General features: G+C 45.0%; 1 protein-coding gene across 4 annotated transcripts in view; it reads right to left on the bottom strand.

Moving 5' to 3' along the window:
• LOC109871303 (disintegrin and metalloproteinase domain-containing protein 23) overlaps positions 1-27,446 on the bottom strand; it is a 55,997-nt gene that overhangs the window by 12,553 nt on the left and 15,998 nt on the right. For 3 of the 4 annotated variants that reach the window (XR_004205685.1, XR_004205684.1, XM_031806278.1), the window contains exons 4-24: positions 24,001-24,064; positions 22,110-22,192; positions 20,423-20,486; positions 18,752-18,824; positions 18,301-18,368; positions 15,340-15,405; positions 14,860-14,928; positions 12,712-12,878; positions 12,306-12,390; positions 12,140-12,227; positions 11,912-11,963; positions 7,077-7,176; positions 6,893-6,964; positions 6,718-6,804; positions 4,856-4,936; positions 4,716-4,766; positions 4,415-4,478; positions 4,137-4,242; positions 3,676-3,795; positions 3,261-3,429; positions 1,864-1,975 (exon numbers count right to left, since the gene is read on the bottom strand). Coding sequence is in view for 2 of the 4 variants with exons in the window: in XM_031806278.1 (XP_031662138.1) it covers positions 1,864-1,975; positions 3,261-3,429; positions 3,676-3,795; positions 4,137-4,242; positions 4,415-4,478; positions 4,716-4,766; positions 4,856-4,936; positions 6,718-6,804; positions 6,893-6,964; positions 7,077-7,176; positions 11,912-11,963; positions 12,140-12,227; positions 12,306-12,390; positions 12,712-12,878; positions 14,860-14,928; positions 15,340-15,405; positions 18,301-18,368; positions 18,752-18,824; positions 20,423-20,486; positions 22,110-22,192; positions 24,001-24,064 (1,841 nt within the window). In the remaining 2 variants the exon portion in view is untranslated. Of the gene's footprint in view, positions 1-1,863; positions 1,976-3,260; positions 3,430-3,675; positions 3,796-4,136; positions 4,243-4,414; positions 4,479-4,715; positions 4,767-4,855; positions 4,937-6,717; positions 6,805-6,892; positions 6,965-7,076; positions 7,177-11,911; positions 11,964-12,139; positions 12,228-12,305; positions 12,391-12,711; positions 12,879-14,859; positions 14,929-15,339; positions 15,406-18,300; positions 18,369-18,751; positions 18,825-20,422; positions 20,487-22,109; positions 22,193-23,877; positions 23,969-24,000; positions 24,065-27,446 lie in introns of those variants that run through there. The other variant, XM_031806279.1, reaches the window with a different exon arrangement.

Below are 27,446 nucleotides of genomic sequence, written 5' to 3'. Positions count from 1 at the left end.
CATGATGTCTATATCTGTGATGATGGTAATATCATGATGTCTATATCTGTGATGATATCATGATGTCTATATCTGTGATGATGGTAATATCATGATGTCTATATCTGTGATGATGGTAATATCATGATGTCTATATCTGTGATGATGGTGATATCATGATGTCTATATCTGTGATGATATCATGATGTCTATATCTGTGATGATGGTGATATCATGATGTCTATATCTGTGATGATATCATGATGTCTATATCTGTGATGATATCATGATGTCTATATCTGTGATGATATCATGATGTCTATATCTGTGATGATATCATGATGTCTATATCTGTGATGATATCACGATGTCTATATCTGTGATGATATTAGAGGCCACAGCTACAGCACCTATTCTCCTGGGAATCATTAGATGTATCTGTGTGCCTATTCCAGAATAATAACTTTAATGATTATAATCAAATTGATTTGTTTAGCACCTTTCATACAAGCATCAGCAACTTAAAGTTCTGTTCAAATTAGCACTTAAAAAAAAACTATAAAATAGCACGATAAAACAATAAGAGCAACAAAAGCAGACATAAAATATATATATATATTAAAGTTAAAAAATGATTAAAAACATTTATAAATGAAAAACAGTCAAAGAAGAATTAAAAGGCACACTAGTTAAATGCCATAGCCATCTTGAAGGACCTTCCATTCACTTTGACATGTACACATGTTCTGCGACATGTATAGTTGAAGTCGGAAGTTTACATCCACTTAGGTTGGAGTCATTAAAACTTGTTTTTCAACCACTCCACACATTTCTTGTTAACAAATTATAGTTTTGGCATGTCGGTTAGGACATCTACTTTGTGCATGACACAAGTCATTTTTCCAACAATTGTTTACAGACAGATTATTTCACTTATAATTCACTGTATCACAAGTCCAGTGGGTCAGACGTTTACATACACTAAGTTGACTGTGCCTTTAAACAGCTTGGAAAATTCCAGAAAATTATCTCATGGCTTGAAAAGCTTCTGATAGGCTAATTGACAGTACTTGACTCAATTGGAGGCGTACCTGTGGATGTATTTCAAGGCCTACCTTCAAATTCAGTGCCTCTTTGCTTGACATCATGGGAAAATCAAAAGAAATCAGCCAAGACCTCAGAAAAATAATTGTAGACCCTTACAAGTCTGGTTCATCCTTGGGAGCAATTTCCAAACGCCTGAGGGTACCACATTCATCGTACAAGCAAAAGTATGCAAGTATAAACACCATGGGACCACGCAGCCGCCATACTGCTCATGAAGGAGACGCGTTGGGCGAAAGGTGCAAATCAATCCCAGAACAACAGCAAAGTACCTTGTGAAGATGCTGGAGGAAACAGGTACTAAAGTATCTATATCCACAGTAAAACGAGTCCTATATAAACCTAACCTGAAAGGCTAACAAGTTAAACAATTTAAAGTCAATGCTACCAAATACTAATTGAGTGTATGTAAACTTCTTAAACTTCTGACCCACTGGAAATGTGATGAAAGAAATAAAAGCTGAAATAAATCATTCTCTCTACTATTATTCTGACATTTCACATTCTTAAAATAGTGGTGGTGATCCTAACTGACCTAAGACAGGGAATTTGTACGAGGATTAAATGTCAGGAATTGTGAAAACTTGAGTTTAAATGTATTCGGCTAAGGTGTATGTAAACGTCTGACTTCAACTGTAGCTCTGATCTTTAGACAGAAGAAGGTATTTGAAAACCAACTGCCGTAAAGATGATCAGAAAGTCAAAGGAATGATTGTAGTCAGGGAAGCATGTTACTTTAGTCTACCATAGATAGGTTCTGAAAACGAGATGGAAACAAACCTTTTGGTTCTTCGTCTTCTGTGGGTGCAGGCTCCTTGGGAGGGTCGGGCATGCTGCAGTCAGTCCCCGCCCAGGTGGTGTCACAGGTGCACGTCGCCTCGTTGTTACACACCTGGCCAGGTAGGACAAAGGGAGGAAGAGAGGCGGCAGGGAGGAATTCATTAATCTACGCTCCATGACAAATTAATACGTCATCCTTGTTAAACTCGTCCCCAGGCTAAATTACTACTGCATGCTGGGGATTTTACACGATTGGTGAAATTGTAGTGAATAATTCACTTGCTGACACTGTGTCATTGGAGACACCATTGTGGGCCCTTATGGCTAATAACAAAGCCTTCAAGGTTGTAGTTTTGGGCTCGGGTCATATGGGTACACCTAAAGCAGGGATCATTAACTAGATTCAGCTTCATATGGGTACACCTAGAGCAGAGATCATCAACTAGATTCAGCTTCATATGGGTACACCTAGAGCAGGGATCAACTAGACTCAGCTTCATATGGGTACACCTAGAGCAGGGATCAACTAGATTCAGCTTCATATGGGTACACCTAGAGCAGGGATCAACTAGATTTAGCTTCATATGGGTACACCTAGAGCAGGGATCATCAACTAGACTCAGCTTCATATGGGTACACCTAGAGCAGGGATCAACTAGATTCAGCTTCATATGGGTACACCTAGAGCAGGGATCAACTAGACTCAGCTTCATATGGGTACACCTAGAGCAGGGATCAACTAGATTTAGCTTCATATGGGTACACCTAGAGCAGGGATCAACTAGATTTAGCTTCATATGGGTACACCTAGAGCAGGGATCAACTAGATTTAGCTTCATATGGGTACACCTAGAGCAGGGATCAACTAGATTCAGCTTCATATGGGTACACCTAGAGCAGGGATCAACTAGATTTAGCTTCATATGGGTACACCTAGAGCAGGGATCAACTAGATTTAGCTTCATATGGGTACACCTAGAGCAGGGATCAACTAGATTTAGCTTCATATGGGTACACCTAGAGCAGGGATCAACTAGATTTAGCTTCATATGGGTACACCTAGAGCAGGGATCAACTAGATTCAGCTGCGGGATCATTTGTGGACTGCAGATTGACCACAAGAATCCCAAACAGAATGTTTGACTAAAACATAATAATTTCAAACCTTACATTTGTATCCAATCACGTTGTCTCTCTATTATGTGTGGGAAATACTTGGGAACAGATTTCTTAAATTAAAATCACTTGGAGCTGTTTTTTTGGAGCTGTTTTTTTGGAGCTGTCTTTTAATGTCCAACACTGAACCCCCCCCCCCCCCCAACCACAGGCCAAATTCGTCCCGCGGGCCGCCAGTTGGGGAACCCTGCCAGTTGGTGAACCAGCTCCCCTGGACTCACCCCGTGGGATGAGCACACCTGGCCGTTGGGCCCGCTGGGGCAGGTGCTCATGTTGAGGGACTGGATGGGCAGACACTTGTGGTCAAGGCACATCATGGACGGCCCACAGGGCGCTCCGTCCTCCACGTAGCCTAAGTCAGTCTCATCGTCCAAAAGAACATGGCCACCACTGGAGAGAGAGAGAAAGAGAGAAAGAGAGAGACCATAGAGAGAGAGAGAAACAGAGAGAGAGAGAGAGACCATAGAGAGAGACCAGAGAGAGAGAGAGAGACCATAGAGAGAGACCAGAGAGAGAGAGACCATAGAGAGAGAGAGAGAGACCATAGAGAGAGGGAGAGAGAGACCATAGAGAGAGAGGCCAGTTAGTATCCGTATGTTGTCTCTGTGCGTTGACCGGTGAGGAGGTTGTATCCACCTGCAGTTCACCGGCCTGCCCTGATGGTAGAAGGAGGTACGAGTGATGTCTCCCTTCATCATGCCGATGCGGGGGTTGTGTCCGATGTTACTGCACAGCAGGAACCCACAGAACACATCACTGCCGAGGGAGAAACAGAGACGTTGCAACACTGTATATATATAATATGGCATTTGTAATGTCTTTATTGTTTTGAAACTTCTGTATGTGTAATGTTCACTGTTAATTTTTATTGTTTATTTCACTTTTGTATATTATCTACCTCACTTGCTTTGGCAATGTTAACACATGTTTCCCATGCCAATAAAGCCCCTTGAATTGAATTGACTACGGGAACATTGACAATTTGTGAATACTACATTTGATGTAGAACAGACACAGCAGTACTTGACTATTTGTTCTGGTATAGTGCATGACTACAGTGTACGCCAGTGTATATTTGGTATCAGCTGTAAACTCACTGCTTGCTGCACTGGAGCCACTTATCTCCATCCTTTCCACAGTTACCCTTCTCGGTTCCTTCTGTGTTTAGCTTCTCGTAGCAGAACTTCTCAGACCCTCCCGCCTCTGCACAAGGAGGTAACACAGGAGAGGAGAAGGGGAGGAGGGTGACCACACCTCACCACAAGCTAATATCACTAAAGTACAAGTCTCAGATTCTCTGCATTTTATATGACATATCTTGACCACTGTACGTAGTGGCATTGAGTAAGTTAAGCAAGGGGGGTTCTGAACTCACTTGGGCCCCAGAGATATTTGCACTGGTTTCCTCTGGTCTTGCACTCTCCGCTGTAGCAGCGTCCCTAAAGAGACAAAATCATATAAAATGTATTTACATAGCACCTTTTTACATCAGCAGATGTCAAAAAGTGCTTCTACAGAAACCCAGTCTAAAACCCCAAACAGCAAACAATGCATGTGTAGAATCACGGAGTATCCTCATTCATTCCCTATATGTTCAAGCAAGTTCATAATGACTATCATTTTCATCTGAATAGGTATCCAGTATGTCCTTGTGGCTTAGTGATCATGCAGCCCACCTGGTCGACTTGACATTGGTAGCCATCTTGTTTGTGGAGGTTGGGAGGGCACTACAATGAACAACATAAAAAATATTTCCTTTTAAGACAGCTGAACGTTTCATCCTGTTTCAGAAATGAATGGTTAGAGCCCAACTCACCTGGCCAGAGTCTCCTGAGCATGTCTCTGAGATGTCACAGTCATTCACCGCATAGCGACAACTGTAACCACGTGGGTAGAACTAACATAGAAAGAGAGAACAAGAGACCGGGATTTCCTGTACCAATCTTATCAGGTCTCTTAAGCAACAATAACAACAACAAAAACAAACTGGTGATTAAACAGCCATATTGGTTCTTAGTGAGCATCCTGACACAGTGATTAAACAGCCATATTGGTTCTTAATGAGCATCCTGACACAGTGATTAAACAGCCATATTGGTTCTTAATGAGCATCCTGACACAGTGATTAAACAGCCATATTGGTTCTTAATGAGCAACCTGACACAGAGATTAAACGGCCATATCGGTTCTTAATGAGCATTCTGACACAGTGATTAAACAGCCATATTGGTTCTTAATGAGCATCCTGACACAGAGATTAAACAGCCATATTGGTTCTTAATGAGCATCCTGACACAGTGATTAAACAGCCATATTGGTTCTTAATGAGCATCCTGACACAGAGATTAAACAGCCATATTGGTTCTTAATGAGCATCCTGACACAGTGATTAAACAGCCATATTGGTTCTTAATGAGCATCCTGACACAGTGATTAAACAGCCATATTGGTTCTTAATGAGCATCCTGACACAGTGATTAAACAGCCATATTGGTTCTTAATGAGCATCTTGACACAGTGATTAAACAGCCATAATGGTTCTTAATGAGCATCCTGACACCGTGATTAAACAGCCATATTGGTTCTTAGTGAGCAACCTGACACAGTGATTAAACAGCCATATTGGTTCTTAATGAGCAACCTGACACAGAGATTAAACAGCCATATTGGTTCTTAGTGAGCAACCTGACACAGTGATTAAACAGCCATATTGGTTCTTAATGAGCAACCTGACACAGAGATTAAACAGCCATATCGGTTCTTAGTGAGCATCCTGACACAGTGATTAAACAGCCATATTGGTTCTAGTGAGCATCCTGACACAGTGATTAAACAGCCATATCGGTACTTAGTGAGCATCCTGACACAGTGATTAAACAGCCATAATGGTTCTTAGTGAGCAACCTGACACAGTGATTAAACAGCCATATTGGTTCTTAATGAGCAACCTGACACAGTGATTAAACAGCCATATTGGTTCTTAGTGAGCATCCTGACACAGTGATTAAACAGCCATATCGGTACTTAATGAGCATCCTGACACAGTGATTAAACAGCCATAATGGTTCTTAGTGAGCATCCTGACACAGTGATTAAACAGCCATATTGGTTCTAGTGAGCATCCTGACACAGTGATTAAACAGCCATATCAGTACTTAGTGAGCATCCTGACACAGTGATTAAACAGCCATAATGGTTCTTAGTGAGCATCCTGACACAGTGATTAAACAGCCATATCGGTTCTTAATGAGCATCCTGACACAGTGACTAAACAGCCATATAGGTACTTAGTGAGCATCCTGACACAGTGATTAAACAGCCATATTGGTTCTTAATGAGCATCCTGACACAGTGATTAAACAGCCATATTGGTTCTTAATGAGCAACCTGACACAGAGAATAAACAGCCATATTGGTTCTTAGTGAGCAACCTGACACAGTGATTAAACAGCCATATTGGTTCTTAATGAGCAACCTGACACAGTGATTAAACAGCCATAATGGTTCTTAGTGAGCATCCTGACACAGTGATTAAACAGCCATATCGGTACTTAGTGAGCATCCTGACACAGTGATTAAACAGCCATAATGGTTCTTAGTGAGCATCCTGACACAGTGATTAAACAGCCATATCGGTACTTAGTGAGCATCCTGACACAGTTATTAAAAAGCTCTTACCAGACAAGTGTTGTTGCAGCAAGGTCCGTCAGCGCAATGTGCACCATTAGCTAGGGAACACTTCTTACAGCAGTCCTTGTAGCACTCCTACAACATAGACAGCAGCACCAGTCTGCCACTGTATTTGAACCATATTAATGAGAAGTAAATAAACCAGTATTTAATAGTAACTTACTGTTCTATCTCCGCAGTCACAGTCCTCTCCCACCTCAATGTATCCATTCCCACACTCTGTAGATTCAAACAGCTGCCCAAACAAACAGAATCAGAGGGTTATAACGGTATCTGAATGACTGGTTATATACAGTATCGCTCTTTTGATGTTCAGCTGTATGGCGACCGCAACGTAAACAACTCACCTTGGTCGGCCTGTTATAGAGACATGATCCACCGCCCTTCAGCAGGAACTCCTTGTAGTCTGCGATGCTGCACTTGGAGAACTTCCGGGGATGCTGGACCCTGAGGGGGAAAGGAGATCCACCTTTATCATCCAACTGTTCATTGACCATGTCCTAGCGTGAGAGTGAAAGGTGTGGCAGATGTTATTCACGTCAGGTGACTCTGGACCAGTGTGCAACACGAGCCACTGTCAACAGCACAAGCATGAAGTCAAGGCAACTTTCACATGCTACCGCAGGTCATGACCCTGCACAGCCTCTGGTGGCTGCAGATACAGCTCTATACATCCTGTCATTGGCCTACTATCATAGAGAGAGGTTGGGGTGCTAGGTAGTTAGCAGCTCATAGAGAAGGGTGGCTAGGTGTTTAGCAGCTCATAGAGAGGGGTGGCTAGGTGTTTAGCAGCTCATATAGAGAGGCTGGGGCGCTAGGTAGTTAGCAGCTCATAGAGAAGGGTGGCTAGGTGTTTAGCAGCTCATAGAGAGGGGTGGCTAGGTGTTTAGCAGCTCATATAGAGAGGCTGGGGCGCTAGGTAGTTAGCAGCTCATAGAGAAGGGTGGCTAGGTGTTTAGCAGCTCATAGAGAGGGGTGGCTAGGTGTTTAGCAGCTCATATAGAGAGGCTGGGGCGCTAGGTAGTTAGCAGCTCATAGAGAAGGGTGGCTAGGTGTTTAGCAGCTCATAGAGAGGGGTGGCTAGGTGTTTAGCAGCTCATATAGAGAGGCTGGGGCGCTAGGTAGTTAGCAGCTCATAGAGAAGGGTGGCTAGGTGTTTAGCAGCTCATAGAGAGGGGTGGCTAGGTGTTTAGCAGCTCATAGAGAAGGGTGGCTAGGTGTTTAGCAGCTCATAGAGAGTGGTGGCTAGGTGGTTAGCAGCACATAGAGGGGGGGGCTAGGTGGTTAGCAGCTCATAGAGAGGGGGGGCTAGGTGGTTAGCAGCACATAGAGAGAGGCTGGGGTGCTAGGTGGTTAGCAGCACATAGAGAGGGGGGGCTAGGTAGTTTGCAGCTCATAGAGAAGGTTGGCTAGGTGGTTAGCAGCACATAGAGAGGGGGGGCTAGGTAGTTAGCAGCTCATAGAGAGAGGCAGGGACGCTAGGTGGTTAGCAGCTCATAGAGAAGGGTGGCTAGGTGTTTAGCAGCTCATATAGAGAGGCTGGGACGCTAGGTAGTTAGCAGCTCATAGAGAAGGGTGGCTAGGTGTTTAGCAGCTCATATAGAGAGGCTGGGACGCTAGGTAGTTAGCAGCTCATAGAGAAGGGTGGCTAGGTGGTTAGCAGCACATAGAGAGAGGCAGGGGTGCTAGGTGTTTAGCAGCTCATAGAGAGAGGGGGCTAGGTGGTTAGCAGCACATAGAGAGAGGGGGCTAGGTGGTTAGCAGCTCATAGAGAGAGGGGGCTAGGTGGTTAGCAGCACATAGAGAGAGGCAGGGGTGCTTGGTGGTTAGCAGCTCATAGAGAGAGGCAGGGGTGCTTGGTGGTTAGCAGCTCATAGAGAGAGGCAGGGGTGCTTGGTGGTTAGCAGCACATAGAGAGAGGCAGGGGTGCTAGGTGGTTAGCAGCACATAGAGAGGGGGGGCTAGGTGGTTAGCAGCTCATAGAGAGGGGGGGCTAGGTGGTTAGCAGCACATAGAGAGAGGGGGCTAGGTGGTTAGCAGCTCATAGAGAGAGGCAGGGGCGCTAGGTGGTTAGCAGCTCATAGAGAGAGGGGGCTAGGTGGTTAGCAGCTCATAGAGAGAGGCAGGGGCGCTAGGTGGTTAGCAGCACATAGAGAGAGGCAGGGGAGCTAGGTGGTTAGCAGCTCATAGAGAGGGGGGGCTAGGTGGTTAGCAGCTCATAGAGAGAAGGAGCTAGGTGGTTAGCAGCACATAGAGAGAGGGGGCTAGGTGGTTAGCAGCACATAGAGAGAGGCAGGGGAGCTAGGTGGTTAGCAGCTCATAGAGAGGGGGGGCTAGGTGGTTAGCAGCACATAGAGAGAGGCAGGGGAGCTAGGTGGTTAGCAGCTCATAGAGAGAGGCAGGGGTGCTAGGTGATTAGCAGCTCATAGAGAGAGGCAGGGGCGCTAGGTGGTTAGCAGCACATAGAGAGAGGCAGGGGAGCTAGGTGGTTAGCAGCACATAGAGAGAGGCAGGGGAGCTAGGTGGTTAGCAGCTCATAGAGAGGGGGGGCTAGGTGGTTAGCAGCACATAGAGAGAGGGGGCTAGGTGGTTAGCAGCTCATAGAGAGGGGTGGCTAGGTGGTTAGCAGCTCATAGAGAGAGGGAGCTAGGTGGTTAGCAGCTCATAGAGAGAGGGGGCTAGGTGGTTAGCAGCTCATAGAGAGAGGGGGCTAGGTGGTTAGCAGCACATAGAGAGAGGCAGGGGAGCTAGGTGGTTAGCAGCTCATAGAGAGGGGGGGCTAGGTGGTTAGCAGCACATAGAGAGAGGGGGCTAGGTGGTTAGCAGCACATAGAGAGAGGCAGGGGAGCTAGGTGGTTAGCAGCTCATAGAGAGAGGGGGCTAGGTGGTTAGCAGCACATAGAGAGAGGGGGCTAGGTGGTTAGCAGTACATAGAGAGAGGCAGGGGAGCTAGGTGGTTAGCAGCACATAGAGAGAGGGGGCTAGGTGGTTAGCAGCACATAGAGAGAGGGGGCTAGGTGGTTAGCAGCTCATAGAGAGAGGGGGCTAGGTGGTTAGCAGCTCATAGAGAGGGGGAGCTAGGTGGTTAGCAGCACATAGAGAGAAGGAGCTAGGTGGTTAGCAGCTCATAGAGAGAAGGAGCTAGGTGGTTAGCAGCTCATATAGAGAGGGGGCTAGGTGGTTAGCAGCTCATAGAGAGAGGGGGCTAGGTGGTTAGCAGCTCATAGAGAGAGGGGGCTAGGTGGTTAGCAGCTCATAGAGAGAGGGGGCTAGGTGGTTAGCAGCTTATAGAGAGAGGGGGCTAGGTGGTTAGCAGCTCATAGAGAAAATGATCTAGGTGGTTAGCAGCTCATCATTACACATTTCCCTCAACAGAAATCCGCGGAAATAATCTATTCTCTCTCCTAATAGGAGCTCTAATAATAACATCTGTTTCATAGTGTTATATTATCTTCCTCTCTCCTTTTCACTTTCTCTCTCACCCCACCTCTCTCTCTCTCTCTCTCTCTCTCCCCATCTCTCTCTCTCCCCACCTCTCTCTCTCTCTCTCTCTCCACCTCTCTCTCTCTCTCTCTCTCTCTCTCCCCATCTCTCTCTCTCCCCATCTCTCTCTCTCCCCACCTCTCTCTCTCTCTCTCTCTCTCTCCCCATCTCTCTCTCTCCCCATCTCTCTCTCACCCCACCTCTCTCTCGCTCTCTCTCTCTCTCCCCATCTCTCTCTCTCCCCATCTCTCTCTCTCCCCACCTCTCTCTCTCTCTCTCCGGAGCTCTAATAATAACATCTGTTTCATAGTGTTATATTATCTTCCTCTCTCCTTTTCACTTTCTCTCTCACCCCCACCTCTCTCTCTCTCTCTCCCCATCTCTCTCTCACCCCACCTCTCTCTCTCTCTCTCTCTCTCTCTCTCTCCCCATCTCTCTCTCTCCCCATCTCTCTCTCTCCCCACCTCTCTCTCTCTCCTCTCTCTCTCCACCTCTCTCTCTCTCTCTCTCTCTCTCCCCATCTCTCTCTCTCCCCATCTCTCTCTCTCCCCACCCTCTCTCTCTCTCTCTCTCTCTCTCTCCCCATCTCTCTCTCTCCCCATCTCTCTCTCTCCCCCATCTCTCTCTCACCCCACCTCTCTCTCTCTCTCTCTCTCTCTCCCCATCTCTCTCTCCCCACCTCTCTCTCTCTCTCCGCCTCTCTCTCTCTCTCTCTCTCTCTCTCTCTCTCTCTCTCTCCCTCTTTCTCTCTCCCTATCCCTCTCTCTCTCTCCCTCTCCCTCTCCCCCTCTCTCTATATACACTACCGTTCAAAAGTTTGGGGTCACTTAGAAATGTCCTTGTTTTTGAAAGAAAAGCATTTTTTTGTCCATTAAAATAACATCAAATTGATTAGAAAAACATTGAAGACATTGGTAATGTTGTAAATGACTATTGTAGCTGGAAATGGCAGATTTTTTATGGAATACAGAGGCCCATTATCAGCAACCATCACTCCTGTGTTCCGATGGCACGTGGTGTTAGCTAATCCAAGTGTATCATTTTAAAAGGCTAATTGATCATTAGAAAACACTTTTGCAATTATGTTAGCACAGCTGAAAACTGTTGTTCTGATTAAATAAGCAATAAAACTTGCCTTCTTTGGACTAGTTGAGTATCTGAAGCATCAGCATTTGTGGGTTCGATTACAGGCTCAAAATGGCCAAAAACAAAGAACTTTCTTCTGAAACTCGTCAGTATATTCTTGTTCTGAGAAATTAAGGCTATTCCATGCGAGAACTTGCCAAGAAACTGAATATCTCATACAACGCTGTGTACTACTCCCTTCACAGAACAGCGCAAACTGTCTCTAACCAGAATAGAAAGAGGAGTGGTCAGGCCCCGGTGCACAACTGAGCAAGAGGACAAGTACATTAGATTGTCTAGTTTGAGATATGGCTTTTTCTTTGCAACTCTGCCTAGAAGGCCAGCATCCCGGAGTCGCCTCTTCACTGTTGACGTTGAGACTGCTGTTTTCTTTCAAAAACAAGGAAATGTCTAAGTGACCCCAAACTTTTGACAGGTAGTGTATATATATATATAAATATATATATATATCTGTCTGTGTGTATGTGTGTGTGAGGGGGGCACATGTGACAGGGAGAGCGAGACATAGACAGAAACAGAGAGTGAGAATAACAGTAGTTCAGCAGCCCATTACCCAGTGTCCTCCATGATGCAGCCCACCCAGGAGTCAGAGCAGCCGCATTCCTCTGTGAGAGAGAACAACACACAGCATGTCCATCAAAGAAACATATGTGCCTAAAATTATTCCAAATTTTAAACATAGATTGTAAAATTAGATATTTAAATTTAAAAAAAGGAATGCTTTGTAAATCTGTGAGACATATATGAATGTGCAGTGATGAATGTGAGCTGGTCTGTGTACTTCTCTTTGCAGCTGGATCCCACTGGATGCCGAGGTTCTGTGCCAAGCTCTGGGAGAGTGACGAAGCCATGGTCCATGTGGTGCCATACTACAGGTACAAAACATTAGCAGTTACTAGTCTGTTCTGCCATAATAAAAAAAGTATGATACTGGACATTAGTCTCACCTCGTTGACCCCTACTCCACGGCTCACAGAGCACATCCCCCCGAAGTACGCTACACTGCTTCGGCGATAGTGGAAGGTCACATTGCTGTGCATCGAAGAGACACAGAGTAACTATCAGACAGACACACAGACAGGCAGACAGACAGGCAGTCAGATACACAGACAGACAGGTGGACAGGCAGACAGACATATGCTGGACATGTGAGTGGTATTTCAGCCACCCTTGGAAGAAAAATGAAAGTGGATGGAAAAAGGTTGCTTTGTTGTTAAAGCAAAAGCATTAGGGCCTAGTCCTTTAACATGATCTACTGATCTGGGAAGCCATAAAGGGCTCTGTGTGCAAGAGATACTTACTACAGCATCAGTATGGGGTGGCCCTGAGGAACAGGGAGGAGAGAGCACTTACGAGAAGAGGTGCACAGCGTCAGTGTGCTGCTTGATGCTCTGCGCCCGGTACTTAGAGAAATCTTTCAGCATGTCCAGAGGCTTCACACTGATGGGAATCGGGTCCTTGTCCGACCAGATCTCCACGGCAACCAGAACCACCCGTGTGTGCAGGTGCTCCTTAAAGATCTGTCATCGGAGCGTGTTGGGATAGTGGGAGAACACACAGAGAGAGAGAGAGAGATGGAGAGATCACAGCACAGGAAGAGGAGAAGAATACTGGGTGTGAATGATCATCTGTACTGTCTGAGGACAGGACAGGATAGGACAGGACAGGGGAAACAGCACACTGAGAGCAGGGAGAGACATGGGACAAGACAGGACAGGACAGGGGAAACAGCACACTGAGAGCAGGGAGAGACATAGGACAAGACAGGACAGGACAGGACAGGGGAAACAGCACACTGAGAGCAGGGAGAGACATGGGACAAGACAGGACAGGACAGGACAGGGGAAACAGCACACTGAGAGCAGGGAGAGACATGGGACAAGACAGGACAGGACAGCACACTGAGAGCAGGGAGAGACATGGGACAAGACAGGACAGGGGATACAGCACACTGGGAGCAAGGAGAGACACAAGACTGTTATTCCACATCCCAGCTACACAGAGCAACAACAAGCACAGTGATACAGTGTATAATCTGAAAATAACAGACACATGTATGGGGCCGACTGAGGGTACAGGAGACTGAGGGTACAAGAGACTCAGATTACAAGAGACTCAGATTACAAGAGACTCAGATTACAGGAGTCTGAGGGTACAGGAGACTCAGATTACAGGAGTCTGAGGGTACAGAAGACTGAGGTACAGGAGACTGAGGGTACAGGAGACTCAGATTACAAGAGACTCAGATTACAGGAGACTGAGGGTACAAGAGACTCAGATTACAAGAGACTCAGATTACAGGAGACTGAGGGTACAAGAGACTCAGATTACAAGAGACTCAGATTACAGGAGACTGAGGGTACAAGAGACTCAGATTACAAGAGACTCAGATTACAGGAGACTGAGGGTACAAGAGACTCAGATTACATGAGACTCAGATTACAAGAGACTCAGATTACAGGAGTCTGAGGGTACAGGAGACTCAGATCACAGGAGTCTGAGGGTACAGAAGACTGAGGTACAGGAGACTGAGGGTACAGGAGACTCAGATTACAAGAGACTCAGATTACAGGAGACTGAGGGTACAAGAGACTCAGATTACAAGAGACTCAGATTACAGGAGACTGAGGGTACAAGAGACTCAGATTACAAGAGACTCAGATTACAGGAGACTGAGGGTACAAGAGACTCAGATTACAAGAGACTCAGATTACAGGAGACTGAGGGTACAAGAGACTCAGATTACATGAGACTCAGATTACAGGAGTCTGAGGGTACAGGAGACTCAGATTACAAGAGACGCAGATTACAAGAGACTCAGATTACAGGAGACTGAGGGTACAGGAGACTGAGGGTACAGGAGACTCAGATTACAAGAGACTCAGATTACAGGAGACTGAGGGTACAGGAGACTGAGGGTACAGGAGACTTAGATTACAAGAGACTCAGATTACAGGACACTGAGGGTACAGGAGACTGAGGGTACAGGAGACTGAGGGTACAGGAGACTGAGGGTACAAGAGACTGAGATTACAAGAGACTCAGATTACAGGAGACTCAGACTACAGGAGACTCAGATTACAGGAGACTCAGATTACAGGTGATTTGAGATACAGGAAACTGAGGGAACATGAGACTCAGGGTACATGAGATAAGTAGTGTATGACATGAGGAAGTGGTCAATTCTGGGTTCTACCTCTAGGGGAACTTCAATATAAATGGTAAACAGCTGTTCTCAACAAAATAATACATATACATTTGATCAATTCATCTGTAAATTCAATGTTTAGATATACTTGTGTTTTGCAAACACAATAATTGATTAAGCTATGATTGATTCAACTATGATTGATGATTGATTCAACTATGATTGCATTGAAAATATTATTTAGTCACACAAGAGCCAGGGAATTAGAATCAGTTCAACATTATTCTAGATTGTTCTGATGGACAAATAAAAATAAGAATCAGTTCTCAGAGCCAACTGAAGATGTTACTCACAGCATCAACAAGGTTCACCACTGACTTGGCAGAGTTCCTGGTGTGCTGCTTGGTCTTGAGTCGCTTATACTGCAGACCACACAAAAACAATGACACAAATGTTATTCAAAACTATTATTAAGGGGAACATGAATCAATTCTCATACAAGCTTCTACAACACCCCTTTTAGAAAATACATCAAATATACATGTTGATTTTTGATGGTCCACACCAACACTGGTGTTTTCACATCTGGACAACAGTTACGTTAGCTAGGATATGAATCATGCATCCACCACCACATTCAACAATGTTGCATTCTCTTGTGGGTGTAGCTGGCTAAGCATAGGACACGAGAGGAGGAAAAACAAAGTCTCCTTGGTGTTGACGGAATGCTGTCGAGAATCTTAACAGTAAAATAATGAAACATTGCTGAAATATTCATTCGTGTTTCCTGTCTTCTGTTTAGATAGTGTTGCTTGGCTTTTGAGGGCACATACCATATTATGGTCACTGACGATCATAATCTCCAAATACTTCATCTCCTCAAATACATTCCTAGGCATCTGAAAAAGCCACAGATTAGTTAATTTTCATAAGACACAGCAATGACAGATTTATAGAGGATGAGAAGAAAATAGAGGATTATATGAGGCTACATAGAACACTAGGTTATAACAAGAGGCTACATAGAACACTAGGTCATAACATGAGGCTACATAGCACACTAGGTTATAACAAGAGGCCACATAGCACATTAGGTCATAACATGAGGCTACATAGCACACTAGGTTATAACAAGAGGCCACATAGCACATTAGGTCATAACAAGAGGCTACATAGCACACTAGGTTATAACATGAGGCTACATAGCACATTAGGTCATAACAAGAGGCTACATAGAACACTAGGATATAACATGAGGCTACATAGCACATTAGGTCATAACAAGAGGCTACATAGAACACTAGGTTATAACATGAGGCTACATAGCACATTAGGTTATAACAAGAGGCTACATAGCACATTAGGTTATAACAAGAGGCTACATAGCACATTAGGTTATAACATGAGGCTACATAGCACATTAGGTCATAACAAGAGGCTACATAGCACACTAGGTTATAACATGAGGCTACATAGCACACTAGGTTATAACAAGAGGCTACATAGCACATTAGGTTATAACATGAGGCTACATAGCACATTAGGTCATAACAAGAGGCTACATAGCACATTAGGTCATAACAAGAGGCTACATAGCACACTAGGTTATAACATGAGGCTACATAGCACATTAGGCCATAACAAGAGGCTACATAGCACATTAGGTCATAACAAGAGGCTACATAGCACACTAAGTTATAACATGAGGCTACATAGCACATTAGGTCATAACAAGAGGCTACATAGCACACTAGGTTAGAACAAGAGGCTACATAGCACACTAGGTTATAACAAGAGGCTACATAGCACATTAGGTTATAACATGAGGCTACATAGCACATTAGGTCATAACAAGAGGCTACATAGCACACTAGGTTATAACATGAGGCTACATAGCACATTAGGTCATAACAAGAGGCTACATAGCACACTAGGTTATAACATGAGGCTACATAGCACATTAGGTCATAACAAGAGGCTACATAGCACACTAGGTTATAAAACAGCAAGGGTAGATGAACAGTAGGAGGAGTGCGTTACAGTAAGGTTAGGATTACAGTAGGGTTATTGATACAGTATGGTTATAGTAGGGTTAGGGTTACAGTAGGGTTATTGTTACAGTAGGGTTACAGTAGGGTTAGGGTTACAGTAGGGTTACAGTAGGGTTAGGGTTACAGTAGGGTTATTGTTACAGTAGGGTTACAGTAGGGTTATTGTTACAGTAGAGTTACAGTAGGGTTAGGGTTACAGTAGGATTACAGTAGGGTTAGGGTTACAGTAGGGTTACAGTAGGTTTACAGTAGGGTTAGGATTACAGTAGGGTTACAGTAGGGTTAGGATTACAGTCGGATTACAGTAGGGTTAGGGTTACAGTAGGATTACAGTAGGGTTACAGTAGGGTTATAGTAGGATTACAGTAGGGTTAGTGTTACAGTAGGGTTACAGTGGGGTTAGGGTTACAGTAGCTTTACAGTAGTGTTACAGTAGGATTAGGGTTACAGTAGCTTTACATTGGGGTTGGGGTTACAGTATGGTTACAGTAGGATTAGTGTTACAGTAGGTTTACAGTAGTATTACAGTAGGTTTACAGTAGGGTTACAGTAGGGTTATAGTAGGGTTACAGTAGGTTTACAATATGATTAGTGTTACAGTAGGGTTACAGTAGGATTAGGGTTACCATATGGTTACAGTAGGGTTATAGTAGGGTTACAGTAGGATTACAGTAGGTTTACAGTATGATTAGTGTTACAGTATGATTATAGTAGGGTTAGGGTTACAGTAGGGTTAGGGTTACAGTAGGGTTATAGTAGGGTTACAGTAGGGTTACAGTAGGATTACAGTAGGGTTACAGTAGGGTTAGGGTTACAGTAGGGTTACAGTAGGGTTACAGTAGGATTACAGTAGGGTTATAGTAGGGTTAGGGTTACAGTAGGGTTATAGTAGGGTTACAGTAGGGTTAGGGTTACAGTAGGGTTACAGTAGGATTACAGTAGGGTTACAGTAGGGTTAGGGTTACAGTATGGTTACAGTAGGGTATGGTTACAGTAGGATTAGGGTTACAGTAGGGTATGGTTACAGTAGGATTAGGGTTACAGTAGGGTTATAGTAGGGTTACAGTAGGGTTAGGGTTACAGTAGGGTTACAGTAGGGTTACAGTAGGATTACAGTAGGGTTATAGTAGGGTTACAGTAGGATTACAGTAGGGTTATAGTAGGGTTAGGGTTACAGTAGGGTTATAGTAGGGTTACAGTAGGGTTAGGGTTACAGTAGGGTTACAGTAGGGTTACAGTAGGTTTACAGTCGGGTTATAGTAGGGTTACAGTAGGGTTAGGGTTACAGTATGGTTACAGTAGGGTTAGGGTTACAGTAGGGTATGGTTACAGTAGGATTAGGGTTACAGTAGGGTATGGTTACAGTAGGATTAGGGTTACAGTAGGGTTATAGTAGGGTTACAGTAGGGTTAGGGTTACAGTAGGGTTACAGTAGGATTACAGTAAGGTTAGGGTAGGGTTAGAGTTAGGGTATGGTTACAGTAGGATTACAGTAGGTTTACAGTATGATTAGTGTTACAGTATGGTTACAGTAGGGTTAGGGTTACAGTAGGGTTATAGTAGGGTTAGAGTAGGGTTACAGTGGGGTTATAGTAGGGTTACAGTAGGTTTACAATATGATTAGTGTTACAGTAGGGTTATAGTAGGGTTAGAGTTAGGGTATGGTTACAGTAGGGTGAGGGTTGGAGTAGGTGGAGTGTTTTACAAAATCCCTTTAAGGGACTGATGAGGTCACAGACTTACAGCCCGCTTTTTCCTGCGCTTCAGCCAGGACATGTCGTCCAGCTCCGAAAGCAGCCGCTCGTCCTTCACTAGAGAAACACGGGAACACAGAAACACAATAACAAAGGTCGATAAACTACGCCAGGATACCGATGCCACCATGCTGGGTTCTGTGGTTATGTGTCAACAGTCCCTACCTGCGTCATATACACTAAAGTATTAAGTTGAGGTATGCTTTCAGTTCATTTACCTTCCACTCTACTGGACAAACCAAATCGAGCGCAACACAGGGTTTTTGAACGTATTTGACATGATGTACTTGACACAGATGAGGGGAATCTAATGTCAGCGTTAGTAGGAGAGGTTCTGGAAGGCCAGGTAGACAGGCCATGAGAGTGTTGATGTAAAGTGGTGGAGGGCGGGTGGACGTTATGCAAGATCCAAGATGGCAGTCAGATGCAGAACACCTTACCCAGTTCCTCTGAGTCACTGTTCCACTGGAGGCTGGGCATCCTGCGCAGTGAGTGGGGCCGTGCGGCTGTATCCTGTGAGGGAGAAACCGCCAACAGGCCGTCAACAGGGGTGCGATGAGGGTGGAGGGAACAGGGAACAGGGGTCAAGTTACAGAAGAAGAGGGTATCGGAGGGTATTCCCATTCCACTGTATAACAAGGCACATGATCAGGTTTTCACAACTACAGAGTCAACATTAATCAATAAATAAAATGGAATACCCTAAAAACATTATCATTACATTACCATGATCCTTTCCATTACCATTGATCTTTTCATGATCATTATCATTCCATTATCATTAATATTTCCATTATCATTAATATTTCCATTATCACTGTCCTTTCCACTATTATTATCCTTGCCGGTGTCATTATCATTCCATTATTGTTGTTATTTCCATCATCATTATCCTGTCCATTATCATTATAATTCCATTATAATTTCCATTGTCATTATCCTTTCCATTGTCATTGTCATTCCATTATAATTATCATTTCCATGATCATTATCCTTTCCATTACCGTTAATCTTTCCATGATCATTATCATTCCATTATCATTAATATTTCCATTATCACTGTCCTTTCCACTATTATTATTATCCTTTCCGGTGTCTTTATCATTTCCATTGTTATTAATCCTTTCCGTTACCATTACCATTATCATTTCCATTGTTATTAATCCTTTCCGTTACCATTATCATTATCTTTTCCATTGTCATTGTCATTCCATTATAATTATCATTTCCATGATCATTATCATTTCCATTATCATTAATCTTTCCATGATCATTATCCTTTCCATTATCATCATGGACCTTGAATGGGATAAGGTGTTCTGGGCTTATGTGACTTTAGAAAAAGATCCATGAGAGATTAGTGAGGCAAAACATACAGCACTTTTGTTTGGGGTTTTTAGGCTGGGTTTCTGTACAGCACTTTATGACATCAGCTGATGTAAGAAGGGCTTTATAAATAAATGTGATTGATTGATGATTAATCATATGTCCTTCATTATAGTACACCATGGACTTCCTTCAAAAACAAGATTGCCTTTGACAATGAAGTATCAATTTTCACTAGATAACCTAATATGCCTTTACTGTAAAACGGGGGTTTAGTAAGGGTAAAGGAGGCTTTAGTAAGGGTAAAGGAGGCTTTAGTAAGGGTAAAGGAGGACTTAGTAAGGGTAAAGGAGGCCTTAATAAGGGTAAAGGAGGCTTTAGTAAGGGTAAAGGGGGCTTTAGTAAGGGTAAAGGAGGACTTAGTAAGGGTAAAGGAGGCCTTAGTAAGGGTAAAGGAGGCTTTAGTAAGGGTAAAGGAGGCTTTAGTAAGGGTAAAGGAGGCCTTAGTAAGGGTAAAAGGAGGCTTTAGTAAGGTTAAAGGGGGCTTTACTAAGGGTAAAGGAGGACTTAGTAAGGGTAAAGGAGGCTTTAGTAAGGGTAAAGGAGGCTTTAGTAAGGGTAAAGGAGGCTTTAGTAAGGATAAAGGAGGCTTTAGTAAGGGTAAAGGGGGCTTTAGTAAGGGTAAAAGTGGCAAAAGCGATCCTAGCAGTAGCACAAGTAGAGGTAGAACAATGTTATTTGTGTAGCAAAGATTATTAAAAACCTAAATGGAAGGAAGAACTTACAATTGAGTGAGTCTGTTGCAAAGGCTCCATTATATAGAGATAGAGTCCATCGTCAAACATTCCGCTGTCAGGCAAAGGCAGGGGGAACGAGAGGAAAGGCAGGGGGAATGAGAGGCAAAAGCAGGGGGAATGAGAGGAAAGGCAGGGGGAATGAGAGGCAAAGGCAGGGGGAACGAGAGGAAAGGCAGGGGGAACGAGAGGAAAGGGAAGGGGGAACGAGAGGCAAAGGCAGGGGGAACGAGAGGAAAAGGCAGGGGGAATGAGAGGAAAGGCAGGGGGAACGAGAGGAAAGGCAGGGGGAATGAGAGGCAAAGGCAGGGGGAATGAGAGGAAAGGCAGGGGGAACGAGAGGAAAGGCAGGGGGAACGAGAGGCAAAGGCAGGGGGAATGAGAGGAAAGGCAGGGGGAACGAGAGGCAAGGGCAGGGGGAACGAGAGTCAAAGGCAGGGGGAACGAGAGGCAAAGGCAGGGGGAACGAGAGGAAAGGGCAGGGGGAACGAGAGGAAAGGCAGGGGGAACGAGAGGAAAGGCAAGGGGAACGAGAGGAAAGGGCAGGGGGAATGAGAGGAAAGGCAGGGGGAACGAGAGGAAAGGCAGGGGGAACGAGAGGCAAAGGCAGGGGGAATGAGAGGAAAGGCAGGGGGAACGAGAGGCAAGGGCAGGGGGAACGAGAGTCAAAGGCAGGGGGAACGAGAGGCAAAGGCAGGGGGAACGAGAGGCAAAGGCAGGGGGAACGAGAGGAAAGGCAGGGGGAACGAGAGGAAAGGGCAGGGGGAACGAGAGGCAAAGGCAGGGGGAATGAGAGGCAAAGGCAGGGGGAACGAGAGGAAAGGCAGGGGGAATGAGAGGCAAAAGCAGGGGGAATGAGAGGAAAGGCAGGGGAACGAGAGGAAAGGCAGGGGGAACGAGAGGAAAGGCAGGGGGAACGAGAGGCAAGGGCAGGGGGAACGAGAGGCAAGGGCAGGGGGAACGAGAGGAAAGACAGGGGGAACGAGAGGAAAGGCAGGGGGAACGAGAGGAAAGGCAGGGGGAACGAGAGGAAAAGGCAGGGGGAACGAGAGGAAAAGGCAGGGGGAATGAGAGACAAAGGGCAGGGGGAACGAGAGGAAAAGGCAGGGGGAACGAGAGGAAAGGCAGGGGGAACGAGAGGAAAAGGCCGGGGGAACGAGAGGAAAAGGCAGGGGGAACGAGAGGAAAAGGCAGGGGGAACGAGAGGAAAAGGCAGGGGGAACGAGAGGAAAGGCAGGGGGAATGAGAGGCAAAAGCAGGGGGAATGAGAGGAAAGGCAGGGGGAACGAGAGGAAAGGCAGGGGGAATGAGAGGAAAGGCAAGGGGAATGAGAGACAAGGGGCAGGGGGAACGAGAGGAAAAGGCAGGGGGAACGAGAGGAAAGGCAGGGGGAACGAGAGGCAAAGGCAGGGGGAACGAGAGGCAAAGGCAGGGGGAACGAGAGGCAAGGGCAGGGGGAATGAGAGGAAAGGCAGGGGGAATGAGAGACAAGGGCAAGGGGAACGAGAGGCAAGGGCAGGGGGAACGAGAGGCAAGGGCAGGGGGAACGAGAGGAAAAGTGAAGAGAGAAGACAGTCAATACTGAGTCAATAGCAGCTGTCGAGAGCACAGATGAATCTCCACACATATTCCAGGCACGGATTATTATATATACAACTGCTGCTGTTCCTTCACTTACTGCAGCCCATTGCAGGTAGACAAGGCCACGTGGGAATCATCTTTCCCCCTCACCTGGCCGTGGTAGTAACAGTGTTCACCACCCTGAGGGTACACAGAAACAACACTTAAACAGCACTTAAACAACATGTAAACAACATGTAAACAACACTTATACAACACTTACACAACAATTATACAACACTTCAACAACGCTTATACAACACTTAGACAACACTTAGACAACACTTAGACAACACTTCACATCACAGCAACCTAATGTGGAGAAGATGGGGGACATGATGATTAGAGCACTACTCCAGTGGTCTTCTACAAGACATTCAACAAACAAATATATTCAAATACTAATCCATCTATACAATCTGGAATATACTTCAGATGAAGTACCTTTGTGTATTTGCTGCATTATTGCAACACTGTTGTAATACTGTTTATTCAGTTGGGAGGACTATACTTGTCTCCAATACAGTACATTTTCTGCAGCCTGGTTAACGAAATCAGCCCACATTTAGAAAGAATACATTTCGGGAGTGTGGGTTGTGTCTGTGGGCCTCAAACTTGACTGTTCTCTTCAGACCTCAATGGTCCACATCTCTCTCTCTCTCTCTCTCTCTCTCTCTCAGAAAGAGCCACCATCCCACGCTGCATAGCTACTGCAGAGCGCCAGTCTCTCCCTTCCCTGTCACGTGATCTGGATTGCAGCCAGGCAGGCAGGAGAGGCAGGAGGCTGCAGGGGAGCGGAGTGGAGCCATGCTGAGTCAGCTAGCTCCACTGTGCCCAGCCTAGCCTTCAGCCCCTGAGCCCACAGCCCCTCGGCCTAGCCCTTCAGCCCCTCAATCCATCAGCCCCTCAGCCTAGCCCTCAGCCCCTCAGCCTAGCCCTCATCCCCTCAGCCTAGCCCTCAGCCCCTCAACCCATCAGCCCCTCAGCCATCAGCCTCTCAGCCATCAGCCCCTCAGCCCCTCAACCCATCAGCCCCCCAGCCCATCAGCCACTCAGTCATCAGCCCCTCAGCCTGATCCTGATTCAGCAACACCAGTGGCAGTCCCCTCTCCCCTCTCTCTCTCTCTCTCTCTCTCTCTCTCTCTCTCTCTCTCTCTCTCGCTCTCTCGCTCTTTACCATCCCTCCCTCTCACACTCTCTTTCTTTACCATCCCTCTCCCCCTCTCTCTCATCCATCCTTCCTCTCCCCATCTATCCCTCCCTCCCTCTCTCTTTCTCCTGTCTCTATCTCCCCTAGCTCTCCCTCACTCTCTTTCTTCATCGTTAAAACAGAAACAACACTTACGCAACATCAGGATGAATCAGATTTGAACATCAGAATGAATCAGATTTGAACATCAGGATGAATCAGATTTGAACATCAGAATGAATCAGATTTGAACATCAGAATGAATCAGATTTGAACATCAGAATGAATCAGATTTGAACATCAGGATGAATCAGATTTGAACTGATGATGCAAACCGGCACCACATACTGTATTTGATGAAGTTAGGTATTGCTAATCAATACAAGCTATATTAGGACAGATCAAGACCAAGTGGATAAATAACATCACAGTGGAAATATAAAAGTACCTCTCTGTACTCTACATGGACAATGGCCGCCATATTATTTATTTGAATGTCTGTGAACTCCAGAGGTCCTGTAGACATGGTACAACTGAATAGTCTTTAAGCGTTTTGCTACATATTACTTTAACTATCCACTTGTACTTTGATTGGCCCTAATCAGCCCCCCATAAAACAAACCAATCCATTCTTTACCAGCTGTAGGCCCTGTATCTTCCACTGGGAACCAATTAGGCTCCGCCCGAAAAAAAAAGAAAAAAAAAGGTAAATGAAAACAGGAACCCAAAACAGAGTGAGTGTTCTGACTGGAGATGTTACCTTTGATAGAACAGGTTTACCCTCCTCATAGTGGATCTCCACATAATCCGACGACAACAAGTCACTGGGAAGTAGAAAGAGAAGGGGGCGTGGGTTAGTATCTGTTGTGATGACCTGCTGCCCTAACCATCTGTGGTCTGATCGAGAACCGTGACTCAGTTTTCCTTGTGGCTTACACGGAGAGGTTCATCCTGTTTAACAGCTGAACAACATTCAACAAGCATCACAAACCTTAATCTTATTCAAACCCCACAGTCAAATACACCCACGTCAACCTAAATACATCCACCCACATCATCTGACAGTTAAAGGTAGCTTAAACGTTGCATTCTGTGCAGCTATAGGAAGACTAGGTAAGATTCTGCATCAGCAGGTAAGATTCTGCATCAGAGGGTTAGATGCTGCATCAGCGGGTTAGATGCTGCATCAGCGGGTAAGATGCTGCATCAGTAGGTTAGATACTGCATCAGTATTTAAGATGCTGCATCAGTAGGTTAGATGCTGCATCAGTAGGTTAGATGCTGCATCAGTAGGTTAGATGCTGCATCAGTATTTAAGATGCTGCATCAGTAGGTTAGATGCTGCATCAGCGGGTAAGATGCTGCATCAGTAGGTTAGATGCTGCATCAGTAGGTTAGATACTGCATCAGTATTTAAGATACTGCATCAGTATTTAAGATGCTGCATCAGCGGGTTAGATGCTGCATCAGCAGGTAAGATGCACCAGATCCTTTTTGTGGAGCTGCCGTGCTTCTACACCTGCATTGCTTGCTGTTTGGAGTTTTAGGCTGGGTTTCTGTACAGCACTTTGAGATATCAGCTGATGTACGAAGGGCTTTATAAATACATTTGATTTTGATTTAAAGACTATACCAATAATACATTATAAGATAGATACTGTAGGTATAACACAGTAAGGTACATACTCTGAAACCGTTTGAAAATCAGTCAAAACACAGTGGTGACAGTCAGCGTACAAAATGGGATCCAGAATTCATCACAAAGCTGTAATTTACAGAGCCAACCAGTGAAGTGCTCGTTGGAGGTCAAAACAATGGCAAATCTATTTTAACCTTTGAAACACATCTAAAGCAAGAAAATATCTAAAACAATGTTTCACTATTTCACAAATGCATTGATTAGAAAGAAAATCCATGACAGACAAAACATAGAAAGAACATCAGCGACAGGCATGACATTGATATAAGACATATCCCCTTTCAACATGGTGTCAATGAAGCATGACATGATAAACGATTGTTTGAGGCCTTTGGTTCACCTTGAGCCCCCGCTGTCCTCCAGGCTGTTCCCACCGTCTGACTCAGCAAGCCATGCCACACCACACAGTTACACACAGTCAATATGTTAGCTGACCACTGACTTCAAGAGACTGCCATTTCTGCCACAATGGCACTTTTCAAGGTAACCTTGTAGATCTAATTGAACACACCCTCCTACCCCTGGACATACAGCACCTTTTGCTGCAGATAAGTAGAAACAAAATACTAAGAAAGATATTTTGAAATGTGTGTGTGCCTGACATGTTCTGAGCAATGCTCAGCGAGTGGGCAGGAAGTCCTGCACACAGTTAGGTGTAGAGAAGGAGAGAGATAAGAGAGAGAGAGAGCGAGAGAGAGAGAGAGAGAGAGAGAGAGAGAGAGAGAGAGAGAGAGAGAGAGAGAGAGAGAGAGAAAGAGAGAGAGAGAGAGAGAGAGTGTCAAAGCACCAGTGAATGGCTATTTTTAGCTTGATGGATGAGACAGGGAGAGAGAGAGAGAGAGAGAGAGAGAGAGAGAGAGAGAGAGAGAGAGAGAGAGAGAGAGCGATAGAAAGAGGGGGGGAGTGCAGCATTGCAGAGTCTGGTGGGCTGGATCAGTGGAATGCAAAGATGTGTGTGTGTGTGTGTGTGTGTGTGTGTGTGTGTGTGTGTGTGTGTGTGTGTGTGTGTGTGTGTGTGTGTGTGTGTGTGTGTGTGTGTGTGTGTGTGTGTGTGTGTGAGTGTGTGTGTGTGTGAGTGTGTGTGTATGTGTGTGTGTGTGTGTGTGTGTGTGTGTGTGTGTGTGTGTGTGTGTGTGTGTGTGTGTGTGTGTGTGTGTGAGTGAGTGGAGTGAGTGGAGTGTGGGGAGAAGGGAGGCCGGAGAAAGTACACGTCGCAGTGTGCAATGTGCAGTCAGTGTGTATGAGTGTTTATGTGTGTGGCTAAAGAGGAGGGAGTCCTTCCCTGAGGTCTTTGAGTCCACAGGAGACTGACAATGCAGTGTTAGAAGAGAGGGGGAGACCAGAAACTGCAGGAGGTTCTGGGACCTGGCACCGGACCAGCTCCAGCCCAAATTCACTGACACGTGATGCTATCATTGCTATGTCTCTGACACATGGAAATAATCAGCTCTGCTCAGAATTGAATAGTGATGCTATGGGAGAGGGAGGACAAGACATACTGTTCTGCAGCCAAGACCCAGACATACTGAATGACTGAAGCAGTCCCAGATCAATGCTTATTAAAACACAGAGGTATTATGAGCCCCCAAAAATACTCCATCTACAATACATTAAACTATCTGCATATAGGGGTTCTATGAAAACTATATTGGATAAATCCATTTGAATTCAATTACTTTTTAACAGCATCCCTTTTGATTTAAACAAAACTTTCCATAAATGTTTGCAAGTGATGGAAGGAAAAATCAATAAAGTTACATATCGGGATAGTATTTTTGACGATATGTTGTTTAGTTTTGACAATATCGCAACATTATTTTTGTGCTAGTAGGTTGGAACTGCACTGAAAGTGTCCTTCATAGCTTGCTCCATATATATTTTTTTAACTGAATAAAAGTGTTGGTCCCATGTTGGTCCCATGTTGGTCCCATGTTGGTCCCATGTTGGTCCCATGTTGGTCCCATGTTGGTCCCATGTTGGTCCCATGTTGGTCCCATGTTTCATGAGCTGAAATAAAAGATCCCAGAAATATTCCATACATGTACGTACAAAAAGCAAATTTCTCTCAAATGTTGTGCACAAATGTGTTTACATCCCTGTTGCCCCCCACACCTCTATTTCAGAGGGGTTGGGTTAAATGCGGAAGACACATTTCAGTTGAATGCATTCAGTCCATTCAGTCCCTTTCCCTTGTGAGAATTTCTCCTTTGCCAAGATAATCCATCCACTGGACAGGTGTGGCATATCAAGAACTGATTAAACAGCATGATCATTACACAGGTACACCTTGTACTGGGGACAATAAAAGGCCACTAGTAAATGTGCAGTTTTGTCACACAACACAATGCCACAGATGTCTCAAAATTTGAGGGAGCGTGCAAATGGCTTGCAGGAATGTCCACCAGAGCTGTTGCCAGAGAATGTAATGTTTATTTCTTTACCATAAGCCACCTGGCAATTTGAATGCACAGAGATACGATGACGAGATCCTGAGGCCCATTGTCATG

This window comes from Oncorhynchus kisutch, linkage group LG26 (assembly GCF_002021735.2).
Source record: "Oncorhynchus kisutch isolate 150728-3 linkage group LG26, Okis_V2, whole genome shotgun sequence".
Taxonomy (NCBI): Eukaryota; Metazoa; Chordata; class Actinopteri; order Salmoniformes; family Salmonidae; genus Oncorhynchus; species Oncorhynchus kisutch.
The sequence above is the reverse complement of the archived record's forward strand: the minus strand, read 5'-3'. Positions and strand labels throughout refer to the sequence as shown.